Here is a 19,042-nt window from a genome sequence, read left to right on the forward strand (position 1 = left end):
TAACGGCTATATTTGGATTTGTCAGCTGTATTGATCAGGGGTGGCGGCTGCCGCCTGCAGACAAGATCCTGCTCACCGTGCATTTTATAACAAACGTTTTAGTGGAACCCAGCCAGGCTCAGTTGTTTTATTCTTGTCTGTGGCTGCTTTCATGCTACCATGGCAGAGTTGAGTGGTTGCAACAGACCATCTGACCCCCAGAGCCTAAATTCATTACTTTTGTGGCCCTTTACAGAACAATCTTTGCTGACTCCTAGACACCTGTGCAGAAATGCCTTTAATTTAATTGAATGGGAGCAGTTGTATTCAGCTGTAAGATTTCATTTTATTTGCTCAAAAAAAATGAAATATGCTCACTTTTTCTGGGCTTATCATCATCAAAATATTTAAATCACTTTTATGTGCAAGATCCATGACCCATGGAAACTGGCAGGGGGTAGACTAGAAAAAGTTGGGTGCAGGAAGCAGATCTGGGCTGCCTGACTTTGAACTCTGGGCTGCCTGACTTTGAACTCTGCTTGGGCCTGGTGACCGTAGGACTTTTTGTCATCTGTGTGCTTTGATTTCCTCACCTGTAAAGTGGGAATGACAATAAAATCTCCCGCACGAGCTGTTGCAGGGTTAAATGAAATGATGAATGCAGTTAAGTACACGATAAGCATTTGTTAGTATTATCATACACTAAGGCAAGTGTGTAAGCTCCTCCCATATTTCTGAGTTATATTCCAAAAATTCGATTGTAAAGATGCTTATTGGAAATTCAAATGCTTGTTATCCTGAAAAATTTTTAAATGGAGGATTGGTTTATTGACAAGCCCATAAAAGGCTAACTTCTACAGAATGTAGTTGAACAAATTATTTATTGGAATGTTCTTAGAATACAGGCTCAACTTCTTACATTATTGACATAGAAACAAGGGTTTTGATAAGTTGGATAAGAAAAGAAAAAGGTGGTGCCAGTGATTATCAGCAGGCAACCCAGCCATACTCATTTCTCCCCACCAAGATCATTTATTCCTAAAACACCAAAGATTCGTTGAGGACAAGGACTGTGTCTTATATGTCTTCTTTTAAAAAACAACATTTAAAAAGCCCTTTAAAGTAAAACATTTTCATTTAACATGACTTGTAAAATGGAGTCCAGCAGAAAGGAGAATATTAAAATCACCTAGAATCCCACCATATAGGGTTAGTGCCTATATATCCTCTTGCTTTATATTTTTCAACTTATCTACATATAGGCATGCGTATATGTGTGCTTTCTTGTTAATTCTAACAAAAATGGGATCCTCTTGCATTGTGTGTTTTAGTTTCCTGCATAATTCTTGGCATGGTGCATCATATTAAGTCTTCATTGAAAATTTGTTGACTATTAAGACTTGTTTTTTATATTCAGACAGCAGAATTTTTAAGTGACTCACACAGAGGGGGCTGATTACTTGCCTCTGAATTAATGCCTTTGAATCAATGACTGACTAATCGTGTACTTTACCAAGGAAATGAGTTAGTTGACCACTAATGACTTCGTGTCTTAGAAATCTGCCCACTCAATAGATGAGAAACTCAGCATCAATGTGCTTTTATCAATAGCACAGGGCAGCTCTCAGCTTTGAGAAAGCTTGATGGCTCTGTTGGATGTTTAGGAAAATAATGCCAAGGGTGGAGCTGCAAATCTTTTCCTCCGATAAGTGATAAAAGCCTTCTTTATCAGTTCAGTGCTAAGGGAATATTATTATGATAGAGTAGCATTATTTTTTTTTTAGAGTAGCATTATTTTAAGTAAAAGTGTTTCCCCCCCTCTCTCTCCTAAGCTTAGTAGTTAAGGAGAGAAGAGATTCGATTTCACATAAAATTATAAAATTGCTCATTTGACCTCTTCTACATTTAATACCAGCACATTGTCTTGTTTTGAAGGTCAGCATTTGGAACAATCAGTTATTAATGCATTCAGCCTGAATGCTCATTTCTTTTTCTACATCAGAAAAATATCTGCTTAGAAAATGCTAACATGGTTTACCAATAAACACACACACACACACACACACATTTTTCTGCTATTTATCCTAAGACAAGGAAGGTTTGATTAACCATCCATTTTCCCTGAATGTTGCCACACTCCTTACAATTCCACTCGAAAATCTATGAGGAAAACATTGCAGTATTTGCTCTTATGCCTGGCATCATTTGTAGCCACTTGGCTGACGACAGCGGTTCTGTGCAAAAGCACTCCCTGCCCATTTGGTCCAGCCTTCTCCAAACTTGTTTTCACTCAAAGACCACACTCAAGTGTGTTTGGCATCTTCGGCCCTTGAATTAGGGGTTGAGATGTTTGTGCCAGACCAACCGGAGCTGAAGGCAGAGCAGTTGTTCTGAATGAGGTTTGGTCCTTGGCAGTCAGTCACGGTGGGGGTGGGGCACCATGCTGCAGTGAGGAAGATTGGTCTGGCGGCTGGAGCCAGGGGCTGAATTCCAGCTTGACCTTCTCCACATATGTCTTCAGGCAAGTCGGCCTCAGCTTCCCCTGCCCCCCATTTCGGGATAAAAACAGGGAAATCCATTAGGTTGGTGTGGGTGGTTTGGGGGAATTCACTGGTTATTGAAATTTTTTCTTAAGTTAAACTTTATCTTTGTCTAATAAGACCATTAAAAACAAACTTACAGAAGCTTCACTATCATCACATTTCATAAAAGAAAAAATATTTTAACACTCCCCAAATAGAAAAGAAATAATCTAAGAATAAAGGACAGTCTTTTACATTGAATCAATTGAGCTTTATGGAAAATCCAGGGAATTGTTTCTCTCTTTGTCATTCTTGCTGCAGATCACTGTACACTCAAAGATCCCCAACAATCATTTGAGAACCAAGATCTGTTGGGTCCTTTCATCTTGCAAAGTCTATTAAATAAGATGGTGTTTATGTTATATATTTCTGAGCTTTTGTTTGTTTGGTTGGTTTTGGTTTGGTTTTCTATCATAGCCTTATAGCTCAATACATTTTCAAAATTAACCTTGGGCCACACCTTCATTGCCAAAGATTATGTAGTAGAGACAATGATGGAAACAGCTTTTTCCAAAGGCACACCTGAATTATGTAGTAGGGAGTGGGAGGGAGTATTTGAGGTCTAGAGAAGGGACCCAACTCAGTAGGAGGCCCATGTGCTCAGGGAAGTGCTGAGGTATCTGCAGACCCAGCCAGGTGGAAAAAAGGTGGGCAGTTAGATAAACAAGGAGGCCAAACTCTCACCTAAAGTAACTAAAATAGGTTTGTTTCCTTTAAATCTAAGTTAAATTCTCTTGTCTCAATTCTTCTGTTTCAAACTAAACTTTATTTTTCTGGACTCCTCCTAAATAATATGGCAGCCCCATTATTTATGGGAAATTTAGGGAACAGCTACAATTTTCCCTCTTTCAACCTCAGTCATTGATTCAGGCTTGGCCTAGAGTCGTCTGAAAGAAGTTTTTTTTCTCTGAGTGTCTCCTTCCCAGGCCTTAATCAGAATTTATATAGCCGACTGAGTCAAGACTACAATATATCTCTTTACATAGCAGATTATTCACAGTAAAAATGTTGGCTCCTATAGGAGCTCTTATGCAACCCAACCCACATGTATTTGATAACCAAGGGCTCAGATGGGCAGGAAGGGATTGCTGAGCAGGTGCTTCCTTTGGCTTATGTCCTTGGGTAGCTCTTTCTTCTCCACATGCAGTGACCAGTTTGTCCAGGACAGCTGGCAGTCACAGCATTCCCTTCACAACTAGGGGAAGGAGCACCCTTCTCCGTGGAAACGTCATACCTGCCCAGGTTCGTTTTCACCTGGAGATAAATGTAGCCAGACATCCCCATCTTCTGAAACGAGGATGGTCATAGCAGGGCTCTATTTCTTGAAAATTGGATTTACTGTAAGAATTACTATATGATGAGAATCAGAATGAGGGCCAAGCCTCATTTATTCAGTTTTGATTGGGTCCCTACCGTGTGGTAAAAATACAGAAAAAAATCAATGGCTCAGCCAACGTGGCTCAGTGGTTGAGCGTCAACCTATGAGCCAGGAGCTCATGGTTCAGTTCCCAGTCAGGGCACATGCCTAGGATGTGGGCTTGATCCCCAGTGTGGGACATGCAGGAGGCAGCCAATCAATGATTCTCATCATTGATGTTTCTATCTCTCTCTCCCTCTCCCTTCCTCTTTGAAATCAATAAAAATATATTTTAAAAAAATCAACAGAGATAGAGTTTTTAGTACTCAAAGAATCACAGAATCTAATTTATGAGAGACTGTAGGCTCTCTAATCGAAAACCCCTCAGTCCTGCAGGAGATGCTTGTGCTGCCAATTTAGGGTTGCCAGTAAAATACAGGATGCCTGATTAAGCTTGAATTTCAGATAAACAACAAGTATCTTTTTAGTAGAAGTATGTCCCAAATATTGCTTGGAGCATACGTATTGGGATATATATGCATAAATTATTTATTGTTTATCTGAACTTCAAATTTACCTGGGTATTTTTTATTTTATTTCCTAAATCTGGCAACTCTACCAATAATAATATCAACAACAATAATAGTGACGATACCTGCTAATCCTAGAAAGGCAATATATAGCTTGTTGATTAAGGTTGTGAACTTTACCCCAGCTAGCATGACTTGGTGGTTGAGTGTTGACCTGTGAACCAGGAGGTTGCGGTTTGATTCCCTGTCAGGGCACATGCCCAGGTTGCGGGCTCGATCCCATGTGGGGGACGTGCAGAGGGAAGCCAATCAATGATTCTCATCATTGATGTTTCTATCTCTCTCTTCCTCTCCCTTCCTCTCTGAAATCAATTTTTAAAAATGTATTAAAAAAATAAAAGAGAGAGAGAGTGTGTAAGCTCTAGAACCAGGCTGCCTGGGTTTGGAGCATAGCTTTGCTACTCACTAGCTTGTAACTTTGAGCAAGTTTTAAAGTTTCTCTATGCCTCAGTTTCTTCATAGTAAAATGGGATTAAAGTAGTAACAGAGTTGTGATTAGGAGCTTATATTAGTACCATGTAAATGTGTATGTGTTTGATCAGTGTTATTATTAACATTTAGTCTACAGCATTATAGACATTTCTTACCTGCGTAATAATTTTAATAATAAATTTATCTGTTCTAAATTTTTGTCTAAAAAGAAGCAGGCCATTAATCCATCTATTGGCAGCCTCATCTGGCGTTGGCACTTGGAATTACATTTGCTCGTGCCCCTTCTTCTGTGACTCTGGCGAGTTTCAGTTCCGATTCGCTATCTCATTCTCATTTTCTCTTAGTGCCATGGACTGCCCCCACTGGTTCCATCTGGGTGTGCTTTTAAAACTACCCCATCCTGCCAAAACCGGTTTGGCTCAGTGGATAGAGCGTCAGCCTGTGGACTGAAAGGTCCCAGGTTCGATTCCGGTCAAGGGCACGTAACTTGGCTGCGGGCACATCCCCAGTAGCGGGTGTGCAAGAGGCAGCTGATCGATGTTTCTCTCTCATCGATGTTTCTAACTCTCTATCCCTCTTCCTTCCTCTCTGTAAAAAATCAATAAAATATATTTTTTAAAAAAATAAAAAATAAATAAAACTACCCCATCTTCTGTACTATCATTTCAAGTTCAACCCTTTCAAATCAGAAATCTTTCTGGTCAGTGAAAAAGGAAGCAAAATTGCAACCGAGTCATTCTGCATTCTTGCCTTTGTGTATAAATATTAATTTTTAAATATTGTATGATTTATCCAGCACTTGGCTTATTTGTGTTCAATAATAGTACCAAAGCTGCATCTCAGAGGTGTTAACATGTGACAAAACATGCATCTTGAAGTATTTGAATTAAGGAAATTGCATCTACTATGCCAGACATGGTGCTAAGCATTTTATAACATCGAATTCTCATAACAGCCCTATTGAGTAGGTCCTGTTTTACCCCATCATCCATTAACTGCAGCTTACAGATATGACTTACCCAAGGTCAGGAAGAACTGGACTTGGGGAATGAGGCCGTCTGACCAGAGTTACCGCACTGCTCTATTAGACACCTGGATCCTAACATATAAATTTATAAATGTCTCTCTTTGGGGGAGGAAATCGCATAGCTTTACATCTTCAACTGCAAAATTTCTGAACAGTGGGAAATCATTGATTAAAAGAAACAATTTTGAGTATGTGTGTGGTTTAGTGTATTTTTCATTGTTTTCTTTTTTTAATGATTTTTTCCTCTGTGAGGGCAGGGACTTCTGTCCAGTGTGTGTATTTCGTTCACTGCTGTATCCCCAGCATCTAGAACAGCGCCTGGCGTGTTGTAGACACCCAGTTCAAACTAGTTGATTGCTGAATGAACACATGAAAATGTTTTTTCGTTACAATAACACTTGATTTATTTGGGCACGTAAGAATGTGTCGTATAAAAGAATTAAGACTTAGTATGAACACGTTCTCTGCTGAGAGGACTTTCTGGATTCCCCATGCAGAAATAACACCTCCTTCCCCTCAGCCTGATCTGTATGGGTTTGTAATTGTCTGCTCTGAATAATATAGATACAACTCAGTTCCCTAAGCTTCTAACGAGTTCATCTTGGATCCCTCTATCTATTAAATGAGTAAATGAATACATTCTTGTTATACCTAATAGGTAAGAAAGGTCCCAGGGAAAAATAATATCATTTGAAAAGAGGAATGATAACTGCTCTTTCACTCCTTGGTCATTTCTGTTTTGTTTTTTTTTCTAGTTGTGTGTCACCAGTCTTAAAAGAATAAGCTCCAATTCATTTAATATTTCTTTTTGTAGCATCTTGGTAATTAAGTTCATTCCTCTTCCTGGAGAGGAACAAAATCTGAGCTAGCTGGTAACTGCCTTTGTCTTTTTTTGTAATCTTTTAGAAAACAATTACACAAGCTCTTCCTTGAATAATCGTGAATTTTTTATGACATCCGTTAATTAAAAAAAAAAGTGTAGCTATGAAGATTAACAATGGACCTTAACTGGATATAAATTCAGACATATATAGGCTCCGTCTTAATCTCAGTCAACCCTTTCAAGCAGATGCCATATTTTGGAGATAAGGAAATTGAAATGTACCAAGGAGCGGTAAGTAACATGCCACGGATTTTACTGTAGTGTTTTTGGCTTCTTTGATGCATGGGTAGTTTTTCTTGATGTTGGTAATACATTTGCATTTCCTTAGTATGAGTTATTATTGGGGAAGCTCAAGTAGGTGACATGTTTGATTTTTTTTAAAATATGTTTTTATTGATTTTAGAGAGAAAAGAAGGGAGAGAGAGAGAGAAACATCAATTGGCTGCCTCCTGTGCACCCCCCACTGGGAATCAAGCAAGCCCAAAACCTCTTGGTGCATGGGTTGACAACTCAATCCATTGAGCCATCCCAGCCAGGGCCGTTGTTTGATTTTTAATGTTTTGCTGCTCTTTCAAGTGCAGCTCAAGAAAGCACAGGACTATTGAACATTGGAGCATTATATGAAATTAGTTACATGGATGTAAGACCTACAGGTTGGGGGATCTTCCTCTTTCCACACATGCCACAAAATTCTAAGACTAAACAGCCAGTAATGGGTAAAAAATAAATTGGGCGATGGGAATCATTCTGTCTGAATCAGACCCTTAAACTGTGGCTATGACTGGAACATGAAAAATGAGTCTTTTATTACTTCATTTATTAACATGTCTTCAGTCCCAGCTCAGACACAGCTCCATAGCCAATTCAGTTGTGTGACTAAAATGGAAACTGTAATCCTCGTCAATGTGTTTCATTACGTGGTTCATCACTTCCCCAGGCCTCCCCATCTCTGCATCTTTCCCCCTTTGCTCTTTCCTTTGCAGCAGAAGCACAAGAGCATTCATTAATCCTGACCCCTGGAAAACAAACAAAAGAAAGCCCACACAAATTCATCAGTTGAAGTGGAAGGCAATTTACCCAGAGCAAGAGCTCACCCCATTGTTGCCAGATGAATGGTGCTGGTCGCTAGAGCCGAAGGAGGCTGCCACGCGAAAGACCTTTGATAATGCTGCCTTTATGGGAGCCCAGCACAAGGGGCACACTGTCAACAGAGGCTGGGCCCTGCCCTGGCGCCCTGGTCTGCGGGCCCGGGAGCAGCAGGCGCGGGCTGGCCTGGCATTCTCAATGACGGCCGGGGCGGGGTGGGTGCAAGTGCTGTGCCTTGGTGGTGTTTCTTTCAAGTTCTCTGAGAAGCGTTGCTACGAGTCCCTTTAGACCATTCATCTTTTGAAGAGTTCTCTTTAAAGGAATGCCCTAGAATTTTAAAAATACATATTCATTTTTAACTGCTAATGATAACCGAGTGTTGTAAAGTCGGTATTTACTGAGTGCCAGGTGTTATCTTACACTTGTGACAAATAATACAACAGCCCTGGATGCTGGCTCTGTATTGCTCTCTGTCCCCATTTCACAGATGAGGAAACTGAGGCTCAGAGAGGTTAAGTACTCAAATCTGTTGACTGTTGGAGCTGAAGTCAGATCCTAATGACTTTCAGGGGCTTCTGGAGAGGGAAGAGTCAGGTTGAGGAAATACCTACCTGATAATTCTCATAGGTAGCTGAGAGGTTCCGTGAGACCATAGATTGGAAACCATCTTGGAAAACAATCGCTTGCTAAGGTCAAGTATAACTAGTTAATCAGCTTTAAAGCCTTATTGGACAATGACTTGCCCACACCTTTCCCTGCAGGCCCACAGCTTTCTCTCCACTCCATTTCCTTCTATTTTCCTCTTTTCTTTCTTATAATCAATTTCCCTGTTTTCAAAGAGGTATTCAAAATAATCCTGCATAAGCAATCTAGGCTTGAAGGCCATTTTAAGACAATATCCTGCGGTCCATCCATGCATCCCCTTCTGACTGTAAGGTGACGGCAGGGACGTATTCTTGTTCCTGTTTGGAGTGGTCCAGTCGACAAGTCCCAGGAATAGCCTCCGACCCTCACTGGGCAGTGCCCCTTGGGAGCCTCCTGCCCACAATCTGAGGGAAGGCGTGGACACTGGAAACACCAGTTCTAAACATGTGTGCAGGCAGCAAGCGCCCTCTTTTCATCCCCTCGCATCACTCAGTCCTGACCTACCAGAGCTTGCAATGAATGGCCATGTGTGGGCCAGGCCCCCTTTCCTATTAGTACGTCATTGTGTAATAAGGCCTGAAGCCGGATTGGTAAGTGATCCTGCACCTTTGCATAAGACTCTACTTTTTCAAATTCCATCCCCATCCATCACCTCAGTTACCCCGTGACATTTGTAGCATCAGCATTAGGGTCCCCACTTTAGCGATGGGCACCAGGGAAGGGAACGACACAATCTAACACCTTCTCACTGGGTCTGGTATTGTTTTCACTTTTTTATGTTAGATAGCCTTAAACTGAAGGAGTGCTCTTTCTCCCGCTTTACACCACACGAAGTACTTTTCTTTTTAGCATTTTTCTTTTGAGCAAATGGTGGAGGTGGGTGCCAAGAAATTGAAGAAAGCAGGGCTGCAGTTGTCCTGACACAGTGAGTGTATTGGTGAATTTATATTTATGCAGAGCTAAGATCCCCCATGAAACTAAAACCCAGGGGAATCTCTTAGTGTGCCAGGATTTTTTTTCCCCTACTGAGATGAAACAAACTGACCAAACCAGTTGATCACTTTAAAGAACCACACCTCTTGTTCTCTTCTTAATGGAAAATTTTGGTTTTCTCCTCATTCATAGCCATCTCCAACTTGCCTCTTAGAAAAAAAAAATTGTGTAGGAATTTAGAATTCTAGTAAAATCAGACCCAGGTTTTTAGTAGGCCTGTCACCCCAGGGCCTTTAGAAATGTTTCGCAGTGGAACGTCAACCTGCAGAGGCGTGCTGGGGTGGAAGGGCGTGTGTTGGAGTATCTGAAGGCATGGGGCATGTCTGAAGGCTGAATCACTCAAATACCTACAGAAAAGTACCTCCAGATTCCACCTTTATTTTGTTAGGTGTAACTCCTTGTGACCTAGACAAGTTTATGAAATCCTGTGTTACGTAACCTATAAGATATAACTATAAGCATTGGAACTATATAGTGGTATAAGCCAAGGCCAAGAAAAAAAAAAAAATCTAATGTGTTGCTTTATCTGACCATGGTTTGGTTTCGTTTTGTTTTGCTTTTCTAGGCACAGTACGAAAACCCACCCCACATCTATGCTCTTGCAGATAATATGTACAGAAACATGATCATTGACAGAGAGAACCAGTGTGTCATTATCAGGTACGGACAGAGCCTTCTTCGGGGTAGAGGACGTGAGGTTGTGCTGTAGTTAGAGCTTCTCCCGAGAAGCAGTGCTTTCGCAACAGCTGCTGGCGTAGCTGAGTAACAGTCACGCTGCCTGCTTTGTCTTGGTTCATTTTCTAATTCCAAATCATAAAAGCTTTTGCGCTTCTGTGGGGTTGGGCTGCTTTTTTTAAATTGTTATACCCCGTCACTTATGGCATTAAGGCTTTAGGGCACAAGGGGTAGCCAGATCTTTTATTGATCACCACTGGGGCCCTGGACTAACCCTTGTAAAACCCCTTCCCTCCCGTGGGATCATGCCGTGGCTTGACTCTAAGCTGAAGACCCTTTATGTCATCAGCTTCGCTGTTCTGTCAGCTAGAGTCCTTTTCGCCAGGCCCCTCTTTTTTCTTTTCCCAGTAATTTAGCTCAAGTTATAACTTTTTGTCATTTGCTTTTGATTTTCTGTGGGCATTAGTGGTAAATGCCTGCATTGCCTATCTGTCTGCAGCTACATGTCAAAATCCTTTTAACCTGACCTAACTCTGGGTCTTTGCTGGGTTTAAGTGCCTTTACAATTTTGTTTACTATTATGAACATTTGCAAACACGGAGAAAAAGTAAGCATCCATATTCCCATCGCTTAGAACTTGACAGGTGTTAACATTTTGTCATATTTGCATTCACCTTTTTCAGTTCTTTAATTTTTTTATCTGAAGCACTTCTGAAATTTTTTTATTAGGGATATTTGCAGACATATACAAAATTTAAAAGGAGTGTTATAATAAGCACCTGTGTGTCGCTCATCCAGCTTGTACTTTCATTAGCATACGGCCAATCCTGTTTTACCTAATCCTTCCATCCTGCTTCCACTTGGTCATTTAAAGCAAATCCTGGGTAGCAAATCATTATTTGTCAATAATTTATTATGCACCCCTCAAAGATAATTTATGTCACACCTAAAAAAATGAATAATTCTTTTAACATCATCCTATATTATCAGTTCTATTCCATGACTGTGTTGTAAATTTTGTTAATAGTTTGTTTTTATTTGGGTTCCAAACAAAGCTCACACATTGCCCTTGATTGCTATGCCTCTTAAGTCTCCTCTTTTTTTTTTTTTTTTTTTTTTTGCTTTTTTTTTTTTGGCATTTATTTGTTAAAGAAAAAGCTCTTTTGTCCTGCAGAATTTTCTGTAGTGTGGGGTTAGCTGATTGTATATGGTCCCCTCTATCTCCTGTAAATTGGTGTCTATAGCTAAAAGCTTGATCAGGTTCGGATTCAATTCTTTTTTTTTTTTTCGGATTCAATTCTTTGGCAAAAAAATGCTTCATCAGTGATGCTCTGCACTCAGGGCTTTTACTGGTGAATAATGCCTGTTGGATTGCCGGTGGGTCCATCTATTAGAAATTCTCATTATACAGTCATTCTTTAATTAATAATTTAAAAATTGTTATTTTCCAAAAGAAATCATTATTTTCTAATTCTATTCTTTCTTTCACATTTATTAGGTGGAATTATTTTATTAGGAACTTAAAATACAATCTGTTTGGGAGAACTAGATAAAGAGTTTGATTTGTTGTCTTGACCAATTTTTCAAAGCAATGAGTTGATGCCCTAGCATCCTCCCAAGGTAATATGTTTTGGTTTTCAGTATCATTCCAAACCAGTGGATTTTAAATATATTATCTGTTTAACCATTGCTGTTTTCCTGTCAGGCTCAAAAGGTCCTAACTTTGACCTTGAGAGCCCTTTATATTGGCTCCCATGTCCTCTTGATATGACCCCGGTAGTCTTTGGTAGCTTTCTTATTTAAGATGTTCCAGACTCATCTTGTACATTTCCTACATGTACAATGCTGTGTAAAGCCAGTCACTGAGTGCTCACTGACAGATGTTGTCGGTGCTACTAGTTATTTTCAAAGGACAAGGGAATACAAATTTTTTAAGGAAAAGAGATGGAGCATAAGTTCATACTGGTAATTTTCAGTTCATTTTAAGATTATAGGATTTTTATATTTTTATCTTGTTTCTCTTAATTTGGTTCCTAATGACATTATCACAATTATTTGATTTATACTGTGTGTATAAATGTAAATATATATACAAAAGAAGAAATAAATATGTGCCTATATAGTTATATATAAATATACTAGAGGCCCAGTGCACGAAATTTGTGCACAGTGGGGGCTCCCCTCAGCCCAGCCTGGACCCTCTCCAATCCGGGACCCCTCGGGGGATGTCCGAATGCCAGTTTCGGCAGTCAGACATCCCTCTCACAATCCGGGACCACTGGCTCCTAACTGCTTGCCTGCCTACCTGATTGCCCCTAATACCCCCCTCTGCTGAGCTGGTCGCCCCCAACTGCCGGCCTGGTTGCCCCCAACTGCCCCCCCACCAGCCTGGTCACCCCCAACTGCCCCCCCCCCCCCGCCGCCAGCCTGGTTGCCCCTCCCTGCCCCCCTCTGCCGGCCTGGTTGTCCCTAACTCCCCCCCCCCCGCCAGCCTTGTCATCCCTAACTCCCCCCCCCCCCCGCCAGCCTGGTCGCCCCACGCAGCCTGCTGGTCAATTGTTTAGTTATCCCTCGCTAACCCCCCTGCCGGCCTGGTTGCCCCACGCAGCCTGCTGTTTGGTTGTTACTGTGAGGATGTTGTGACCAATTTGCATATTACCCTTTTATTAGTATAGATAAACATATATAAGGAGATAAAGCAAATGAGTGATTTTGTTAATGATTTAAAATAACAGTACCAATGTTATTAATAGCAATACTGAATTAACTCTAAAATTTCTTTGTTGTTCTTTTTTTCTTGGCATGTACAATCAAAATATTGGTTTGTAAGGGACACTTAAAATAACACTTTTCTGTGTCATTAACATTCCAACTTGCCCTACAGTTAAGTCCATTTAATTTCATTTTGATTTTTAGAGGTTTAACATTTAAAAATTTTAAATTGTATAAAATATTTACATGGTTCCAAAGTCAAAACTATAAAACAAAGAAAGCTGAAGTGTTTTCAAGGTAAATATAGACTTCATGATATTTTACCTCTAAATATTTTCATATACATTTCTGGAAAATAACCTTTTTTTCCCTTAGCCCCAGGACCAGTATCACAACTAAATAATTAATAAAAACTTAGTATCATCTAAAAATAAGCAGTGCACGTTCAGATTTCACTAATTTTTGCAAACACGCCTTTCCTGCTGGTTTATGTAAATCAAGGAACAGTGTTTCATTTGCATATGAGTCTTTCACTTTTTTATTTTTATTCTACCAGTTCCCTTAATACCATCATGGCTTTTTTTTGTTTGCTTTTTTTTGTAATGACATTGACTTGGTGAAGACACCAACCCAATTTTCCTATGGACACCTTTTAGATCAGTGGTTCTCAACCTTTCTAATGCCGCGACCATTTAATACAGTTCCTCATGTTGTGGTGACCCTGCTAGCAGTTCTCAACCCACAGGTTGAGAACCACTGCTGTAGAGCCTAAGACCATCGGAAAACACAGATATTTACATTATGATTCATTAGCAGTAGCAAAATTACAGTTATGAAGTAGCAATGAAAATAATTTTATGGTTGGGGGTCACCACAACATGAGGAACTGTATTAAAGGGTTGCGCATTAGAAAGGTTGAGAACCACTGTTTTAGATATATCTAACTGCTTCCTCCTAATCTCATTACACTAATTCCTCCAACTGGATTCTCGGTGAGTTGCAAGGTAGATCTAAATACTTAATTAGATGCAGGTTAAGTCCTTTTGGACGGAATACTTGAGTGATGATGAGTTGGGTTGCTTAACAGGAAATGCTTCCGTTTGACCCCAAGTGGAGGTTGTTGGCCAATAGAGAGGAGGAGGGCGTTTTCGTAACTAGATCGAATGAGGGTACAGCATAAGTTTTCTAATTCATTCCTTTGCCTATTCTCCTTCCTCCTGAGCTTCTAGTGAGATGAGAAAGAAGAAAATGGTCTTGTTGCATGAGCTTCACAAGTCTGGGAGCTGCCGTCTTGCCCAGCCCACATCTCTCCCACTCTCAGATCCCCCTGAATGTGTCCCTGTAGGACACACTGCACTGAAGCAGGACCCGTCCCCACTGGTGGGAGCCTTCTTTCCAAGTGTTCAGTTGGCCAGGGCCTGAGGGCTCTGCTCCCAGGATTTCTGTCATTTAGAAGCTGGTAGAACAAGGAATTGCTTTGACTTCCGACACTAACTACCCAGAGTCAGGCTACACCTCACAAGTGAAGGGCTCCGTCCTGCTCAAGACCATCCTCACTTCAGACACCAGGGGGTTCTGCAGACCACCCTCAATTCTGAACAGCTAGCTACAAATTCAGGGGTCCCTACCACCCTCTCAGTTCCAATAATTTACTAGAATGGCTCACAGAACTCATGAAAGCTCTGAACTTGGGATTACCATTTTGTTCTAGCTAAAGGATACAAATCAAAAACAGAAAAAAGTAGAGCCGCATAGGGCAGTGCCTGGGAGGGGTCCAGATGTGAGGCTTCTGGTTGTCCACTCCACATGAAGTCATGAATGGTGTTATTTCCTTCCGGTTATGGCAACAGTATTGCCAACCAGAGAAGTTCACCCAAGCCTTTGGTGTCCAGAGTTTTTATTGGGCTCTGTCGCTACATGGCTGACCTTAATCTCTTGTTCCTCCAGGTGGGGGGAAGGGGTGGGCAGGGTGAGAAGTTATATGGTGTTTTTTAAAGCCTCCATCCTAAATCGTATTGTTAGATATCACAAAGCCTCCAGGCAAACAGAGAGACTCCAGTCAGGCCGGACATTCCAGGGCTCTAGAGACTACCCCCCAGTAGCCCAGGGCAAAAGCCCAACCTCTCTTCGTGTTACTTATTACCCAAGAGCTGCGGTTTCTGCACTGAGAAAACAGATTTGCTACCTCTGGCCGGCCATGGTTCTTTCTAGTGGCTCTGTGATCCTGGGCAGCAAACTTAGCACTTGTCCGGGCCTGGATCTCTTCATTTGTGAGAGAACTGATTAACCAAATGACCTCTGAGGTCTCTCCTGGTTTTGGAGCTCTTTCTTCCAAATAATGCCAGAGGGAAGGGAAGACAGGAAAATGCTCCTGTGGATAGAGAGGCCCAAGTTTGCGGCCAGTGACACTGGGAGAGTTGGGTGGCTGTCCAGCCAGGGGCTGAGTCAAATGCAGACTGCCTGCGTGCGTTTGTGAACAGGAAGCAAACAAAACCCATTCTTCTGGAGCTGGAAGAGAAACTTGCTCCTTGTGTTATGGGCTTTTGCCATAGCTGGAAAGACCAGGAACTTTTAGTATCATTTAATTAGAAAATTAAAAATTAATGACCTTATCTCTCTGGTGTTCTTTTCAGACCTTCACTTCCCCATTTCCCTGGTATGACCTTGTCTGCATGATGAAATGCATGCTCTTTAGATGGGATAACACAGGACAGAGAGGCAATATCATCAGTTTCCTCCCAATCTTGCTCATGTTTTCTAAAATGGTGGATATGCTGGCAGGGTGGACTATTTCTGGGCTAGAAATAAGTGTAACAAACTGAATTTAAAAAGAAAAAAATCAAGGGAGGGGATGGGGTGTTTTCCCAAGCATAGGCCTCCACCAAGGGCTTGGTCCTGAGTTTTGCATGTCTACAGACTCATCAAAATAGTTAGAGTTAAGCTGCTTCAGGTAGATTGGCTTTGGCCAGCCAAACTCACAAATGATAGATCCCAATTCATGAGTTTGTGAGGAGAATTCTGCCTGTGGACAGCTCAGGAACACAGTCCAGAGGGGAGCCAGATTATCATGAGGGGGGTAGAATTCAGAACAGGGATGATCATACTAGCTATTATCATCAGATCCAGGTCCCCACCTCTATCTGGAGACAGGAACTCGGGGTGTTGTTGCTCTAGTCCTCAGAGTAGTCCATTCACTTAGGGAAAATCCATCACTTCTAGTGTTCTTCTCCTGTCCTGACTTCCTGTAGGTCAACCCCTTTTTATTAGCCTCCACTTTCTCCTGCCAACCCCAGCCATCCATTAGGTGAAGATCCAGAAATAAACACCCAGGATGTGCCTTAGATGTTTCCCTAGTTTATCCCCAACAGTCCACTGGCAGACAGAGCAGGGAGTGTGGCTGCTTTAGCTGCTGATTTTATCCACTGCCTTGTGTTCACTAACTTTCCAAGGATAGATGTTTCCAATCCCTGTGGTGCCTTATTCACTTAGTGGCTGTATAGATATCTGGGCTATACATCTAGAGATTCTGTTTCAACTGATTTATGGTGAGCCCAGAGCATCAATATATTTCTCAAGTTCCCTAATTGATTCTAGTTGAGAATCAAGACTAAGGCTTCTGAAATCCTAATATCCCAGTCACCTCTTAATCTTTATTACCATTAACTGGTCCAGGCAAGATATACTTCCTGAGTGCCTGCCCTCTGCTGGGTGCTTTGCATGTAGGTCATCTCTTTTCATCCTCACAACCACTCTGGCTGCCAGTATTGTTATTGCTAGAGGTTCCATCCAGAAAATGAGGTTTAAAAGAAGCCTGAGAGGGAGAAACCAAGATGGCGGCATAAGTAAACACCTAAACTGCTGCCTTGCCCAACAATATCAAAACTACAACTGAAAGACAAAATGGACACCATCCAGAACCACAGGAAAGCTAGCTGAGTGGAAATTCTACAACTACAAGGAAAGAGGAAGGCACATTGAGACTCAGAGGAGCTACAAAAGGCTGAGGTACGGAGACGCGCGCACGGCGGGGACAGGCGGCTGAGTGCGCGGTTGGCTTTCTAAAGCGGGAGGGAGATGGAAGCTCCCAATGGCGCTGAACTCCAGTCCCAGTGAGACTCTGGGAAACCAGACTCATTTGGGGAGAATCTGGACTGTCAGGAAAAGAGAAAGCACACTAAGACTCAGGGGGGTTGTGGAAGGCAGAGGTCCAGAGGCACGCGCGCACAGAGAGGACTGACTGCAGAGTGCATGGGTGTCTGAGTGAGCGGCTAGCTTTCTAAAACGGGAGGGAGATGGAAGCTCACGACTACAGGTCCGGGCTAGACTCTGGGAACCCAGACTCATTTGGGGAGAAACTGGACTGTCTGGCAGCGGGCGAAACTCGAGGGCGGCTTTCTCTCAGAGGTGCTTGCAGCGATTACCGAGGGGCACTGAGACCCGGGGGCCTCATAAGGCAGGGCTGACGGGAAGCCAAGGCTGTCTGCTCCGCCCTGAGACTCCGCCCCATCCAAGCTGAGCACAGAGGCTTTTGCAATTTTGCAAGTCTTGTCTCATAAGGGTGTCTCCAACACAGAAGTTCTCCCAGCGTAGACACAGCTGATCCTCACAGCCAATTGGCCTGGAGGTCAATTCCTCCCAGTGATACCAACAACAACCAAAACTTAACTACAACAAGGCTGTGCACACAGCCCACAAAGGGGTGCACAAGAGTTACTCAGGTAACTGGGGAGGCTGAGCCACTGGGCCCTATAGGACACCTACTACACAAAACTACTCTACCAACTCAGGGAAGCAACCAAAATGCAGAGACAAAGAAACAGGTCACAAATGAAAGAAATGGAGGAAAGCAAACGACTGGATATAGAGTTCAAAACCACAGTTATAAGGTTTTTCAAGAATTTCCTAGAAAAGGCCGATAAATTTAGCGAGACCCTCAAGGATATGAAAAAGGACCAACTAGAAATTAAACATACACTGACTGAAATAAAAAATATTATACAGAGACCTAATAGCAGACTAGAGGACTGCAAGAATCAAGTCAAAGATTTGAAATACAAAGAAGCAAAAAACACTCAACCAGAAAAGCAAAAAGAAAAAAGAATCCAAAAATATGAAGATAGTGTAAGGAGCCTCTGGGACAACCTCAAGCATACCAACATCTGAATTATGGGGGTGCCAGAAGAAGAGAGAGAGCTACTGAAAACCTATTTGAAGAAATAATGACAGAAAACTTCCCCCACCTGGTGAAAGAAATAGACTTACAAGTCCAGGAAGCACACAGAACCCCAAACAAAAGGAATCCAAAGAGGACCACACCAAGACACATCATAATTAAAATGCCAAGAGCAAAAGACAAAGAGAGAATCTTAAAAGCAGCAAGAGAAAAACAGTTAGTTACCTACAAGGGAGCACCCATACGATTGTCAGCTGATTTCTCAACAGAAACTATGCAGGCCAGACGGAGTGGCAAGAAATATTCAAAGTGATGAATAGCAAGAACCTACAACCAAGATTACTCAACCCAGCAAAGCTATCATTCAGAATTGAAGGTCAGATAAAGAGCTTCACAGATAAGAAAAAGCTAAAGGAGTTCATCACCACCAAACCAGTATTATATGAAATGCTGAAAGGTATTCTTTAAGAAGAGGAAGAAGAAGAAAAAGGTACAGATAAAAATTATGAACAACAAATACATGTCTATCAACAAGTGAATCTAAAAATCAAGTGAATAAAAAATCTGATGAACAGAATAAACTGGTGAATATAATAGAATGAGGGGCATAGAAAGGGAGTGGACTGACAATTCTTGGGGGGAAAGGGGTGTGGGAGGTGCAGGAAGAGACTGGACAAAAATCGTACACCTATGGAGGAGGGCCGTGTGGGCGAGGTAAGGGCAGAGGGTGGGGTGGGAACCGGGTGGAGGGGAGCTATGGGGGGGAAAAAAGAGGAACAATTGTAATAATCTGAACAATAAAGATTTATTAAATTTTAAAAAAACTAAACAGTAAACAACACTTACAAAAAAATAAAAAAATGGTAGAGCCTCTATTGAAACTTAGTCAACTCCTGCCTTAAGCACCA

General features: G+C 41.7%; 1 protein-coding gene across 2 annotated transcripts in view; it reads left to right on the forward strand.

Moving 5' to 3' along the window:
• The window catches only part of MYO1E (myosin IE), a 200,838-nt gene that overhangs the window by 81,592 nt on the left and 100,204 nt on the right, over positions 1–19,042 (forward strand). For both annotated transcript variants that reach the window (XR_013959252.1, XM_080645678.1), the window contains exons 3-4: positions 6,992–7,081; positions 10,140–10,234. Coding sequence is in view for 1 of the 2 variants with exons in the window: in XM_080645678.1 (XP_080501804.1) it covers positions 6,992–7,081; positions 10,140–10,234 (185 nt within the window). In the remaining variant the exon portion in view is untranslated. The remainder of the gene's footprint in view (positions 1–6,991; positions 7,082–10,139; positions 10,235–19,042) is intronic.

This window comes from Plecotus auritus, assembly GCF_963455305.1.
Source record: "Plecotus auritus genome assembly, chromosome: 1".
Taxonomy (NCBI): Eukaryota; Metazoa; Chordata; class Mammalia; order Chiroptera; family Vespertilionidae; genus Plecotus; species Plecotus auritus.